At 42.5% G+C, this 14,468-nt stretch overlaps 2 protein-coding genes across 6 annotated transcripts in view; both read right to left on the reverse strand.

Annotated features, from left to right (window-relative positions):
• The window catches only part of MTHFD1L (methylenetetrahydrofolate dehydrogenase (NADP+ dependent) 1 like), a gene marked incomplete at its 5' end in the record, with an annotated part of 142,920 nt that extends 139,282 nt beyond the window's left edge, over positions 1 to 3,638 (reverse strand). Inside the window, 3 exons of the mRNA XM_088162770.1 lie at positions 863 to 916; positions 994 to 1,044; positions 3,483 to 3,638. Of these exons, the coding sequence (XP_088018896.1) occupies positions 863 to 916; positions 994 to 1,044; positions 3,483 to 3,638 (261 nt within the window). The remainder of the gene's footprint in view (positions 1 to 862; positions 917 to 993; positions 1,045 to 3,482) is intronic.
• A 1,432-nt stretch (positions 3,639 to 5,070) lies between these two features.
• PLEKHG1 (pleckstrin homology and RhoGEF domain containing G1) overlaps positions 5,071 to 14,468 on the reverse strand; it is a 126,479-nt gene continuing 117,081 nt past the window's right edge. For 4 of the 5 annotated variants that reach the window (XM_088161729.1, XM_014874195.2, XM_088161732.1 and 1 more), the window contains 5 exons: positions 14,079 to 14,101; positions 12,964 to 13,182; positions 11,757 to 11,864; positions 9,276 to 10,947; positions 5,071 to 8,314 (listed from right to left, as the gene is read on the reverse strand). In XM_088161729.1, coding sequence (XP_088017855.1) covers positions 7,212 to 8,314; positions 9,276 to 10,947; positions 11,757 to 11,864; positions 12,964 to 13,182; positions 14,079 to 14,101 — 3,125 coding nt within the window. In that variant the 3' untranslated portion in view covers positions 5,071 to 7,211. The remainder of the gene's footprint in view (positions 8,315 to 9,275; positions 10,948 to 11,756; positions 11,865 to 12,963; positions 13,183 to 14,078; positions 14,102 to 14,468) is intronic. The other variant, XM_088161730.1, reaches the window with a different exon arrangement.

Raw genomic sequence — 14,468 nt, forward strand, 5'->3', positions numbered from 1 at the left:
TGTATTTTACCTATTTCCTGCTGTGTTACTCAACGCATAAAACACGTTTACCAACAACAAAGTGTATTTATTTTTCATGTCAAAAGCCCACTCTTCTTAAATGGGTCGCTGACTATCCATAATCTACTAAACTTCACAGTAAATTCCTTTCAATGCATCTGAAAGCAGTTCTTGAGATTACACTGCAAGGCAGCAACATTTTAAAAACAAAGTGTGCCGAAAAACAAAAGAGTACACAGAACTCACAAGCCTGCAGGATTAAAAACTTGCCGAGCACAACGAGACCAGCTGGGAACAGTGTTATCTTTTACTATACATTCCTTCAACGGTTTTCACATGGTTTTCTATATTTAAAACATAATTGATATTAAGTGCTGTGCCTTCAACAAGGTAAAGAATTCAAGCCTCTAGTGATTTGGGGTGGATGTTTGATTTTTAATACATAATTGAAACATTAAAAGATCAATAGACAAATTCAACGCCTGCCCTCTCCTTCCCCCCTCCCTTCTCCATATAATCTCTAATTTCCCTGAATAATCTGGGCAACAATCAGGCACAGTCACAAGAGTAACTGCAGGAGATCAGGATACCTGAGCTGGTATGGGGTTAAATACCAAGCACAAAACCAAAACATTACTCTATTGATTCTGTCCCAGCTTGCCAGGGAGCAGCAGACATGACCATTAATTTTCTTTTTTCTCACTCTCGCCAGTAAGGGGATAATATTTGCTATTTAAACCAAGGCAATCCTAAACCTAATTTGAGTTACTAGAGGTTAGTCAAAATAATAGTGAATGTCAGTAATAAATAAAAGTCTATGACAAAAATGGAAAAAGAAGACTCTTTCAGGTATTTCAGTTACCTCATCTTTGGTGCTGCTTTCAGGAAGACAGATGTGAATAACACGGAGACCAATCTGTTAAAAGAAAAGATTTAAAATTACCAAAGGCAAGTAGGTCATGATTATTAACACAGTTATCAGCTAAAGCTTACCTCTTTGGCAAAGTTCTTGTTTGCTTCTTGAATCAACTGGTCATTATGTGCCTTGGGGAATAAAACAGAAACCGAGTTTTAAAATAATACATTTTAAAGATGAGTACACTAATCTACATGTCTATACAAGAAACATAGTGACAATGCCTGTGTCTAAAGGTACTCAAACTAATAAGAAACAAATCTAAGAAAGAAGCAGAAGGCCATCCCTGTTAATCTTAAATAGTTCAAGACTGCTGACAGTGATAAAAAGAGCATTTAAAAGCACAAGCTTCATGGAGAGGAGCAACTCCTGTCAGGGAAGGAGGGCTTGTCCTCTATCCCCCAGCTCCTTCCCTGCACTGCCAGCAGTCCTGGCACTGCGCCACCAGCATCCCACTCCCTAAATGCTGCACTGAGGACACTGTGCAGAGCTCACACTGTGCCAAGGAAGAAGAGACAGGTCTAGGTTCAGCTCATCAGCTGCTCCCCTGTGACACTAAATGTGGGGCTGTACCCCCACACAGACTACTCAAGAAGTTTAACTGGGACGGAGCAACTGGTGGTACCACACTGTCCCCTGAAATGTCCCTGCTGCTGCAGCACTGGCAGGTGAACACACCTTGTGTGAGTGCAGAAAGTCCCTGCCCTAAGACAACTCCTATCAAAACCCACTGAGCAGCACAGGTGGGACCAAAGTTAAGCACGTGGGCTGGCAGAGTGCAAGGGCAGGACAGGAGGTGCAGGGGAGCCAGTGGTGCTTTGCTGAGCTTTGCAGGGCAACAGCTCCACTGTTAAGCAGGATCCTGATGCTTTATTTTACTTCTCAGCACCCACCAATCATTTTTTGCTGTTGCACAGCTACAAGACAGGTTCAACATGGACAATAAGCAACACTTATTAACTACTAACACTTATTACCTATTACTAGATGCCATTGACTAAGGAGGAAAAGAATAGTCACAAAACCATTCCACTGCAGGTTCAGTCTGCAACTCCTCATTCCCCGTCCTGCTGAAGAGGTGATGCCCTGTCATGCTGACAGCCATTACTCACAAGTGACTGGCAAAGGAGATAATGTCACTGCCCTCCTTCTGCTTCTCTGGGCAGATGTGGCACATGGGGAGTAGCACAAACCCTAAGGCTCTGCCCAAATTACTGGTAGAGCAGTGCACCACAAGAACATCTGTAGACCAAAGCAAGTTTTCTTTGCACCAACAAATGCACATTTAAAACGGGCTCTGCTTCAGAGCAGAGACCAGAAGTAGAGTGACTGGACAGCTGGAGAACAGTTTGGGTGAATTTTACCCAGAAGGATCCAGGCCACATGTTCCTACAGCCATCTCATGAGGCAGACCAAGTCGGGTAAACAGGGACAAGAGGGACGTCCCTTCCATTGTGACAGCATTAAACATGCATGTAGCCATGCAGAAAACCAGATCCAGGAAATAAACGTGTTTGAAAGGAAGCCTCTTCAGACCCCTTGGGCAGGGACAGATCATAGTCCTAGTCCAGATCATGGTGCAACCAGCTGGAGACTAAGAGGAGTGAGAAAAACAGGTCACTGCTTTTCTAGCAGTCCTCAAGCTTTAGCCTTAGAGGGCTCTGTGAAAATGCAAACATCAGGGAGGGTGAGAGATGGGACAGCCTCTTCAGACAGCCTCACTAGAAGACCTTCTGAAATAAAGCTGTTGCTGCATTACTTAGATTTACTATCAGTACTTTAAAAATACTTACAGTTGGGTTTTAAACTTGTGATTGCCTATAAAAAATGGCACTATCAGTGGGATGGAAAGCTCTTCACAGCATTAGTAAAACAATGGTTCTCAATTACTGCAAGGTTCCTTCACATCAGAAAGAGCTGCTACTTCTGTGGATGCTGACACTTTATACATGGCACTAATTTCACACAGACCCTTCTGAGCTGGCTAGGACTTTTTGGTGTGGTTTTCCTCTCCATAGAAGAGTAGGAAGACATTGATAAGCTGTAGCTACCCAAAGGCAATATGGCTGACAGGAAGCAACTGGGCCTTTCATTAATCCTGGCATTGTTATCTCAGGGGTGGGAAGTGAAGGGAGGCCCACATTTTCAGGCACATAAGCACTTTGCTCAGATTGCAAAAAAAGCTTCAAGCTAAATAAAGGTTTGAGAACACTACTTTAATTCAACTATTAAGTTAATCAACTTAGACAAGCTGTGAGAAGAGTAATCCATAGTTAAACTGAGGAAGACTACTTTAGCAAAAGGAAGAAGGGATAAAACTGTTCCTTTCCTTTGTGAAGCTTTCCCAGTCTGAAGTTTGCTGTGACTGTTTCAGGCCTGAAGAAGGGCAATCTACCATCTCGTGGAACTATCTCATCCTATTGCTCTGCTTTATAATAAACCAGACAATATTCTTTACAAAAAAAGGATTAAAATTACTTTCTGCATGGTGTGCTTTCAAAGTTTCAGACAAGAACAATACCAGAGGAGATCTCTCACAGCCAGTGAGTGCACAGACATACTTTACCTGAATAATGGCAAGCGTTGGCTCAAACTGAGGGTTTTCTCTCTTAAGAGAAGCCAAGGTATTCTTTGCATTCTCGGTGACTCTGCTGCAACACAGTGACAAGCAAATCTTTAACAAAATAGACAAATAGACCCTCCTAACATTAGTCGTCAGAAGTCAACGTTAGTCAACAATGTAACAGAAACGCTTGGGCACGTATGTTTTTAATCTCCAAAATTATGGCTGGATATGAACTGTGAGGGCTGGTGTTCAGCAGGAAGGTACAGAAAACTGCAACAGGCCAATTTTTTAAATTTTTTTTTTTAATAGGTATGTGGGGCATCGCTCTGACATGCCCAAAACTTTATAGCTAGGCTGTGTTAATTCATGAGAAGGCTTGTCCAGCCCCATCATGGGAAGTGCAGCAGGGAATCACTCCCCTGAGCTGTCTGATCAGCTCTTGAGCTCTTTGTTTCCATACCCTTGGCCAGGGCAGTGGCAGATGCAGAGGCCTTTACAGCTGGGGCTGCCACGGCTTTACACAGGCTACGTCAACCCCATGAGCAGCAGACCAGCCACTTTCATGGATGCCTTTCAAAACCACTGGCAGAAGGGAGAAAGGCAGCTCTGTTTGCCACTCTGCTTCTTGGAAAGAACAGTGACAGCCAGGCACTGGGAATGCTTTCTGGAAAAAGAAATCTGGGTAAGTGGCGGCCAGCTCTCCTCTCTTACCTTTTGCGTGTGCAGATGATACTGACCCAACCGGGCAAAGAGGAGACCCCCTGAAACATGTCTGTTCCCCACAGCAAGGAAGACAAACAGAGGAGAACAGCCCGGAGTGGATTTTTGATAGCTCCTACCCTTGCAGAAGCCAATGACCAGTTCAATTCAATGCCGCTGCAAACTATCCCGCCCAGGGCTGAATCGGGACGGGGACACGGTTTTCCAGGCACACACCTGCGCGCCTTCTCACCTGAGCCACGGCCACACGATGGCAGCTCTGCTCGCTCTCTAAATGCCACCAAAACCAAAACCCGGAGCAAACCCCGCCAGCGGTTCTGGGGAAAGTGGGACACTTTGCTACGAGGTCGCCCAAAAAGCCCACCTCAAAAACCACCCCGACGCACCCGGTGAGGGCGCACCGCCCCAACCTCCCTCAGCCCTCCTCGGTCCGTGCCCACCCGGTCGCACTCCCGGTTGCATCAGCCGGTGCTGCCGCCCCACGTGCGCCTCTTACCGGGCGGCCGCCGCCGCGCCGCCCGCCCCGGGGAGCAGCGCGCCCAGCCCGCGGCGCGGCGGGAGCAGCGGCCAGGGCAGCGCCGGGGACAGCCAGCACCGCAGCATCGCCATCATCACCATCGGAACCTCCGGGGCGCCCGCGGCGGCGGGAGCGGGGCAGGGACAGCGGCGGGAGCGGCGCCAGGGGGCGGGCAGGGATGGAGCGCCGCCCGCCCCTTTCGCTTCCGCTGCTTTTTTTTTTTTTTTTTTTTTTTTTTTTTTTTTTTGCAAGATAAAATCCCCATCCGAATCACCCACAAACATCAGTTCCGACAGGCAGAAGCCACCAACTTCCTTCGTCCGCCCCCCAGCAATGAAAAGCACCCAAAGCTTTTGCATACTCAACGTTTATTAAAAATAGTATGAAATGGTCCCTGGGAGAAGTTACAATTCTAGTAGAAGTCCCTTTTTCTGGTTGGTTGGTTGGTTGGTTGGTTGGTTGGTTGGTTGGTTGTTTTTCCCTCCCTCCCGCCTCCACTGATTGCATGAGATGCGAGTTAAACACTTCCTAAAGCCGTTAAAACAAATCTAGATATGAGCCCACAGATTTATCTTCTATCCATATTTACAATACTTTACAAGCTATATTAAATAAATATGGGCTCCGCTACACCTCGGCGTCGTAAATATATACAACATTATTTTTCAGTCGGATTTTACTAGATAGATATGGGTCCTATCACAGGGGGTGCTGACTGGAACAAGTATCCCTGTGGTACGAGCTAGCAAGTACCATGACCAACCAGCCCTCAAAATAACAATTCCTAGCCAATGCAAGACACGTGTGGTAAATAATTTAGTCAGTTCTAATAAATTCAAGTCCTCAAATCTTAGTCTACAAGTAATTAGCTGTACACTGATAACTTCAGGTTTTCCTCATGGTAACCAATGTAGTAAATAATCAGCTGTTCTGGAAGTACAGTGCTCTGTAACTGAGGGGAGTGATACATCGTTAGTAAAAATAGTATTTCAATGAAATTCCTTTGTTTATTGATATGTTTAACTCGGTACTGGCTTTATCCATGTAATCTGAAAAATGTAAGCACCAAAAAAGAACAGTCACACAAGATGATCAGTGTAGATGTATCTAGGCTTTCCTTTCGGTACAAAGTTTTCAAGTAACAGAATCCAAAGCTGTGCAACAAAGATGATGAAAGGGAGTTAAGTGTAGGCAGTATTGGAAAGCCCGTCCTTGCTCTAAACAGCAGCATTTATTCTATATATTATTTGCAAAAGAATGGAATGTATTCTCATTTTTAAGCTACTTTTTATTGTACATAAATTGGATTAGAGTCAGCCCTGACTGATTTACAAAATATATCTTTTACCTCTCCCTGTCAGGAAGGGTCACTTCCTGCTGCAGGAGATGCATGCCCTGGGGACTGCAGCTTGTCACTTAACCAGCAGTCTCACTGAACTGCCCTATGGGCCAAACGTGCCCCACAATTAGTATTTCACCCAAGAATCTGGCCAAACCTCATTCTCTTGCAGGGTTACTGACACTGGGACTTGAACAAATGCCCAGCAGGTCACTGTGTGTAACATAGCTTTGTCTCAAACTCTACAGCTACTCTAAGCTTTCAACTGCTGGGTGCTGAGCTACAAGATACTCAGATTTTGCTTGCATGTCACAAACACCACCATCACTGGAGGTACCAAAATGGGTCTAGCCCTCTTGACAAGGAGGGCAGCTCCTCTTCTAATGCCAAAACCATTCCCCAGGCAAGGACTGTGTCACATCCACAGGTTCTCATAAAAAGCCCCCACTGCCTGTCTTCTGCCTCCTACGCAGTTCCAGAAAGTAGAAGAGGCTTCAGACACAGAACTATCAGCCTGGCACAAGTACTAGGACTAGATTTCTTTAAAATATAAGAAGCTTGCCCTAAAATAATGTAGTGTATGCATTGGTCCCACACACTTGGAATCTGTCTGGTGAAAAGTAATGTGCAAAAAAGTATGTGCAATTGCACACGTAGCCTGTTGGTGTAATCACCAGAACCCTGCTCAGAAATCTGCACAGTCACAGGAGCAGCGGCCCAGATAAATGTTCCCGTAGGTAAGCAGAGTAATCACACAGGTATTTTGGATGCAGAACACTGGACACCAACTGGAAAGTCTAAATACTAAGGTTTCCAAATGATAAAATGGTTTAAGAATCAAATGGCATCACACCTGGTTCGATGGCAAGAATCAGGGGGCATCACACCTAACAAAGGAAGAGATGTGAAGATTCAGTAGGAGATGAGAAGATCACATGCCCTACAGAGAGACCCCAGACAGTGCATATGTGGCCTTTTTTCACATCCAGGATTCCAAACCATTTTTAAAAGATACATTTTCCATCTATTTACAACATTATTGCGATACAATGCCTGATAGTGTAATAGTATGGAAATACACGATGCCAGTACTGATTGTCCTAGTATATACTCTGTTATGATAAGGCAGTACAGCTAGAAATTACTGAAAGCATCAAGCAAAGCTACTTGAACTGAGACACTGAAACTTTTCCCTTAAAGACTGGACAATATTCTGCTGATTAGGAGATGGTACTCTCCACAGGTAGTCATTCAATTTATCTGAATCACTGTATGCAGTCAGATACGGGGTAAGTGCGTGTTTGCTGCTGGCAGACTTTGCAGGAGTACAGGAGACAGTTTTGCCACAGAACGTTTCAGAAGGAACAGCATCTGTGTTACGCAGTTTAGGATCTGATTTCCTTGTTTGGTTCTGAGAAGTCTCCAAGTCAGATCCCTCATCTTCAGACTTTATTTCGACATAGTCATCATCATCCCCTTCTCCTTCCTCAGAATCTTTGAAATTTGAAAAATAGTTCTGGGTGGCCATCTGTGCCGTCAGAGGGGAGGCTCTGTTCACTCTCAGGACCTTTTGAGAATCCTGCAGAATCATATCTGAACAGTTTTCAGGGATCTGCTTTCTCATCTCCAGCCCTGTACATCCTGAAGCAATTCCAGGAGTTTGATGGCTGTTGAACCGAAAGTTCCTATTCAAATGGAGCCTTTTCTTATCAATTTCATTATTATATACAATTGATTCTCCAGACCTGTTGACCACTATTGAGGACGAGGACTGTGACCTGCTGTATGCCTGTGGTTTTACACTGCTTACTCTCCTCCCCAGCGAGTTATAGACTTGATCTTGGTGTAAGTTTTCTTTGTTTGGTTGGCTTATAATGGCGCTCCACCTCTGCGCTGGGACATGCAAACGGTTGGAAATCTGAAGGGAAGGCACCGAGCCAGCTGACAGCAACTGCTTCGAATTGATTTTTGTACCAGCTTCTGTATATGAGCTCTTGGACTTGGAGTCCTGGGATTCAGACCACGGAGAGAAGTCTGCCAGCTCGCCATTACTGTACGTAGAATGCAAAAGCCAATCTTCTGCTTTTGAGCATTCACTGGCAGGCTGGGAGCGGGGAGGACCCGTGGCCACGGGTGTGGAAAACCTCCCAGATGACGGCTCCTGAGGAGTGGCCCCAGCTTCCTTTTGGACCCTAGGAGGACTGTCTCTGAAGACAATTTGGTCATAAAGCTGGGAATATTCAGCTATTCTGGCACCTAAGAAAGAAGAGAGAATTAACTTAGCAGAGACGAAGAATCCATTTCAGTGAATTGTGTGAAAATTTTAAAATCTCTAAATGCTTAGTGTATCAGTAGAAAAAAACTTTCAGTTGTGTCAATAAATTTGGCCTCTGCAAAGTAACATGAAACATTGGAGGCCGGAAAGGCCTTTGCATCATATTTCAGTACACTTTGTTGAGGAAAAGAAGCATAAAATATCTTGCTACAGTCAGCAGTCATGTAGGACACAATGCAGCGCATGGTTCCAATAATAGCTGCTAGTTTCATGTTAAAATGGAAAAGAACATTCTAAAAATGGCCTAGTAAATAGGATATTTAGGGACTTTTTAAAATGTCACAAGAAGGCAAGAATGACACTCTGGTGCATGGAGTCTACTAGCTCCACATCTTCCATTTGTTTCAATTGATCATGGAAAAAAATAGTTCCAGAGCTGTTGCATATCCCTGACTTTGCACATTCATTAGCTGATAGAAAGATTATCAGCTCTTTCTTATCTGCCCACATTCCTTATGCTTATGAGTATGATTCTGAATGTACCTGAGGAGATGTATGGGACTTGTTAGAAGGCAGACCAACTTGAAAAAACACTAGTTCAGTCAAACTCTCAAGATCACACGATTAAAGGAAATAACTGCTTTTCTGTAGGGAGGCCAACAGTGCTTCGGGCATGATTTCTATTTCCAGCCTCAGTTGAATTGCTCTTTCCTGACACTGCCCTGCTATTTCTTTCCAAATTTATCAAGTAGCAAGAAATGAGATATAAAGGACCATTCATGTTAAAGCAGTCTGAGAAAATTCATTTCAGTTGTAACAGAAAATACGATCCTGATACTCAGTGACCAAGGTGAGGAAAATTCATAATCTTCCAGTACAGAACACAAAGTTCACTGAAAGTTACTAAATAAATGTATCTGTACAGAAATGTTTTTAACATACCAATAGCAGGACCTCCTTGTTTCTTCTCCTCCAGAATAGCAGCAAGATCTTTGTGTTTCAGTTTCTGTTGTCTGCTAGCTGGCTGCTCCTGCTCTGGACTTTTAACTTTCAAAAGCTGGTTAGCCTTCTTAATTTTTTGACTGTACTGCCTTGCCATCATAAAAACTCTGTTCTTTGTTTTATCCATAACAGCCAAGTCATTTTCCATGCCCTCTGCAGGTGTGCTGGACAGAACACTACTGGCAGGCTCACATGGACTATCTACAAAAGGCATCTCACTGGAGAAGGAAGATCTGTTCAAACTCATAAAAGAGTTCTCCTTGCATGGTGTAGTGTCTTCAAGCCTGAGATTAGCCTCACTTATGGTGGCAGCCCTGGGCTTCACAGTTTTAGGGAAAATAGGAGTTTCTGGCAGAGAGAGAGTAGACAGTGAGTACTCTACATCTTTACTCAGTTCAGGTGTGCTACCAGCATGCAGCCTTTCCTGCATGTCATCCTTACAAACAGGAAAGGCTGCAAGGACACGGTCTCTTGTCTTTTCCTCATTTTTCTTGATGTAGTTCTCCAGGTCGTTCCAAATCTCATCCACTTCTTCTGAGAGTTTATCTGCTGCAGACTTATGTGACAGCGAGTCAGAGTTGGAGGAGCTATCTACTAAGCTCAAATAGTCATTGTCAATGGGAACATGATGGTAAGGACTTTCATCTTCACTGAACTGGAGACTCTCCTCAGAAACAAAATGTCGTAGATTGTCACAATATGCGAAGTCTTTTTCCAAAAAGCTCCTCCTTTTAGAGGATTTTAAGGGGTCACATTTAAAATTCAATAGAGATGTTTCTGGAAGCCGTATGGTGTCATAGATATTGTCTTCAACAATTCTGAGCTCGTCCAAACTTGAAGTTGGTGCTTCTTTACTAAGCAGTATCTCCTCCCTGCTAGCATGAATGGAGGTCCTTTTTTGATTTGCTGTTTTCTTTTTGGAAGTTGAATCTGAGCTGGCTTTGTTTTCAGCCTCATACAGAGAGTCTCTAGCTGATCTCCGAGGACCATGGCGTGTCTCCTCCCTTCTTGTCAGACCCATCAGCTTTAAGTCTTCATAGCTTATATTATCATAAACATGTTCAATATCATCGATAGTCAGCTCCTCTGAAGATTCGGGATATGCATTCCTGCTGCTCCCCTCTGCTGTCTTCACTTCCCTTCGAGAGCCACGCTCCCCTGTTTTATACCTGGCACTGCCTGGACACGTGTTGCTTTCCCCAGCACTGCTGGCCCGTCTAACAATTTTGTGACGAGCGGGGCTGGAAGTCTCGCTTTGATGCGAGACTTGCCCCAAGTGCCAGCTGCACGGACGCCCAGAAGAACCCCTCCTTTCTCCACCAGGAGCTGAACTTGTGTTGGATGTAGACTCTGATGGTACAAACATCTGGTAATCGTCTTCATCATCTTCGTTCTCATAAGGTGGGCGCCGGCTGGGGAACAATGCCTGCCTGATCTGATGGTCTGTCCAGATGTTTCTGACAGAGGTACCTCCCCCCAGGATATTCATGATCAGAGAGTTGCTCTGGGGTGTGCTGAATTGTCTTGGAGACTGTGGCTGTCTAGCTGTGCAGGAAAACGGAAGATCAGTATTCAACTGCATTGATTCTTCATCTGAAGGATCCTTGGAGCTCTGTGGAGATTTGAAATTTGCAGGTAACATTAGCATATCCCTGTAATAATGCAGCAATTCCCTCTTTTCACAGAACTGCCACAGCACCAGGGTGTCCTGCAGCAGAGACTCATGTGGAGATGAGCAGGGCAAGTGCTCTCTCTCAGCAGAGAGTGAGGGAGCCAAGCTGGCACTGCCAGACTGCTTTGCCTCCTAATCCTTACCGTGGCTCAGAGTTCACTCTTGGTGTTTAATAACATCTTACTTCAAGTACAGGACAGTAGCTTATGTTAATGCATGAGTAATTAAAGGCAAATTTGTTTGGCAGGAGTTAGATTAAACCTTTTATGCTAACTCTGCAGTTTCACAGTTGGATTAAGCTAATCTGACTCTGGGCTTGTGCCAAAAGTTTTGTTCTTCTCCTTTTCCTTGCCTATAACCCTAGCAGAAAGGAATCTTATGCTCTCTAGCACATGCCACTGAAAATTTCTTTTTAGTGTAAGTTTTCATCCAGATCTAATTTACAGCAAGGCCACGTGCTCGCTAATCCCCACATAAAGGATGCTTTAGATATTGCTGGCCAGAGTCTGGGGCAGAGACAGAAAGATAATTCCTTTTGTCTTCAGTTAATGCTAGTTGGTTTGCTTAGTTACTTGTTTTTCCCAGCCCCCAAAAGAAAGAGTCTTTTGTCATAGATATGAATCTTGTAATGATATGAACATTGATACATGACATAAATAGATGACATATCTGTCAACCTAGAGAAAACAGATTTCTTTGACATATCTACGATGCATAGCAAAATGATGTAAAAAATAATAATTTCTTACCTGCATTTCACATTTATTGAGATTGAGACTTCTCCGTTTTTCAACATTTTCAGCAGCTTGACTATTAAGTCTTTTTCTCCCCGCTTTTGATTTCTGCAGTGAATTTTGCTGTGATTTTAAAGATAAAAAATGGGAAGGGTAAGAAAATCAAATCTACAGCTCTTTGTACAGTCTAGTTCAGAGGAGTTATTAGGAGATATAACATGTCAGGGACTTTCACTGGGACATGAAACAGCCTAGGAGTTGTCAGCACAGCAACAAGGATTTATAAAAATCTGTAAAAGTATCATTGCCACAGTGGTTAGTAGTAACCACTAAGCCAATAGTATCAATTTTTGGTGGTATTTTTTGTTCTTACTCATTCTTTCATTCTTACTAATGTTGGCAAGAGGGAGAATTACGAGACACTGCACTACACTGGTATAAGATACATTTTTTCAAATATTTATAATGCAAATAGTGTAATTCCAAAGAGGAAATGCAGTCAGCTTCAAAAAGAATTTCAATAATTGGTTTCAGATAATTCACAAAATACATGAACCACACAAGAATATGACCTCAGTACCAACTAAACCAAATAAACTGAAAATGTAGATTCTTTAATATAGCCACATATCAAAGTTGGATTTTTAGTCTTTCAATGGTACTACGTATGTGTGGGAACATCCTACTGAGTAAGAAAAACTACCATCTGTGCAGTAGTAAGAGATAAAGACTCTCATTTTCAGAAATCCTACTCAAAACTTCTCATATTCAAGTTCACACATTCGTAGCTACTGCCAGAGGCTCACAGATCAAGAAACATCCCACCACATGCAGCAGTGCCTGAATCTTAACTTAATATTCAAGTCCTTGAAGGCACTGTCTCTGCATGAGGCCTAAAAAGGTTTTTTCAGGGAATCAGCTGAAGAAGTCAGGAAAAGCCAGCTGTTTGCAACAGATAAAACTTTTCTGTGATAACTAGGTTGGAGGACTGCAAAAGACTAAGCAAAATTGAGGCAGTGGGAATTTCTCCCTCTGTATAGGGGCTTTTACATCTTCTCTGTTAAAATGCAAGTGAGTACTGTGTGAAGCCTAAATAAAAATGTTTCTAAGAAGAGAAAGTTGTAAATGTTTGCAATGCATTTCTGCCTGTTATACATATTTTAAACTTTCTTCCATTCTCCGCAGGGAAAAATTATTTTATTTTTTCCCCCGTTTTTCCTACCTGTTCAGACTCTTCTTCATCATCAGCATCAATCTGTTCTGTTGCAGAAGTCTGAAGAGTTTCATCATGATCACTACAGTAGGCCGGTTCAATAGACTCTTGAAACTGGCTCTCCAGCCCACTGGATTCCAGCGAAATCTTCTTCCTAGAATTCAGCAGGGCTTCACTTGATCCTAGTTTGGTGGCTTGAGATAATAGGGCTCCTTCAATGCCCATCTGCTTGAAAAAAGAAATCATGAAACTTTGATTAGAAGTTTATATAGATTCTATATTTTAGTAAGATCCTCTTACATCAGACTCACAGGCAACATTTAACCTACAGTCAATTAGCTGCACTGAAATGAGATTTATAAAGAAATAAGTACAACAACCAGTACTCTTCCATATAATATTTAGAACTGAAAAAATATATGCAAAAACCCCCATTCACATTGAATCCTGAGCTTCAATATTATGGCAAGACAATGAATAATATCTAATGTAGTCTGATAGTAACACACACACACTTTTTAAATCCCATCCTAAATAAAATCCTAAGACCCGAGATTCAAAATGAGACTTTCAAACTGCACTGGGAATTTCAATGCAAGTTCTTACAGAAAATGTAAAAATTAGAAATGGTCATTACAATCTGCTTAAGCTGCATGTGCTCCGTTTGGTGATATATCATTTTATATATACACATATATATACACATATATATATATACACACACACATATAAATATCTCAGATTATGTTGAAATTTTCTGGTCTTATTTAATAAACACAAAGATAATATGATCCAAAGAATAAACACTATTTTTATACACTGTACTTCCTTGATTCTAGTGTTATTTTTAAGTATCCTATAGCACTAGTAATTGATTGGACTGTATTATAAACCACAACCATATATGGATTGGTGATTTTTTCTTTATTAAATATTCACAAAACAATAAGCTGTATTTCTATTCCTTTCATTGCAGTAATCTTTTTTGAGATGCTAAATAACACTTAGGAGTTTGTTTTCATTCTTATGGTCAACACAACCAAGAAGATGCAGATTCTCCAGTAAATACTGTGCTCTTAAATCATATGAATGGGCTAAAACAAGGAATTTAAGAAATGGCTTACCTTCTGCATATCTGGGCTTACATCTGAAAACAGAAACACATCAATGAATAATCAAACTGGTGTCAATCTATGCCTGTTTCGGTGCTACCCCAATTATGAATTCCCAAAAGGGGGAATTGAATTGAATGCTGCAGCAATTGAGCAAACAGACTATAGGATTTCTGATAAAACAGACAGCATGAGCTTTACCAGAGTTCCACTTAAGGCTCTGATTTTGCAGCACTGCTATGATTTGAGGAACTGTTCACAATCACCAAGACTTGGTGTGTTCAGTTCCTAGGATGTTCACAGCACCAATCCCCAAGTGTGGAAAAGCAGATATTAGATTTAAGCGTGAACATTTTGGGTTTGTTTTTTTTTTCCCAAAATTCCTCTTCCCCCCCCAACTGT

Source organism: Sturnus vulgaris, chromosome 3 (assembly GCF_052056855.1).
Source record: "Sturnus vulgaris isolate bStuVul1 chromosome 3, bStuVul1.hap1, whole genome shotgun sequence".
Taxonomy (NCBI): Eukaryota; Metazoa; Chordata; class Aves; order Passeriformes; family Sturnidae; genus Sturnus; species Sturnus vulgaris.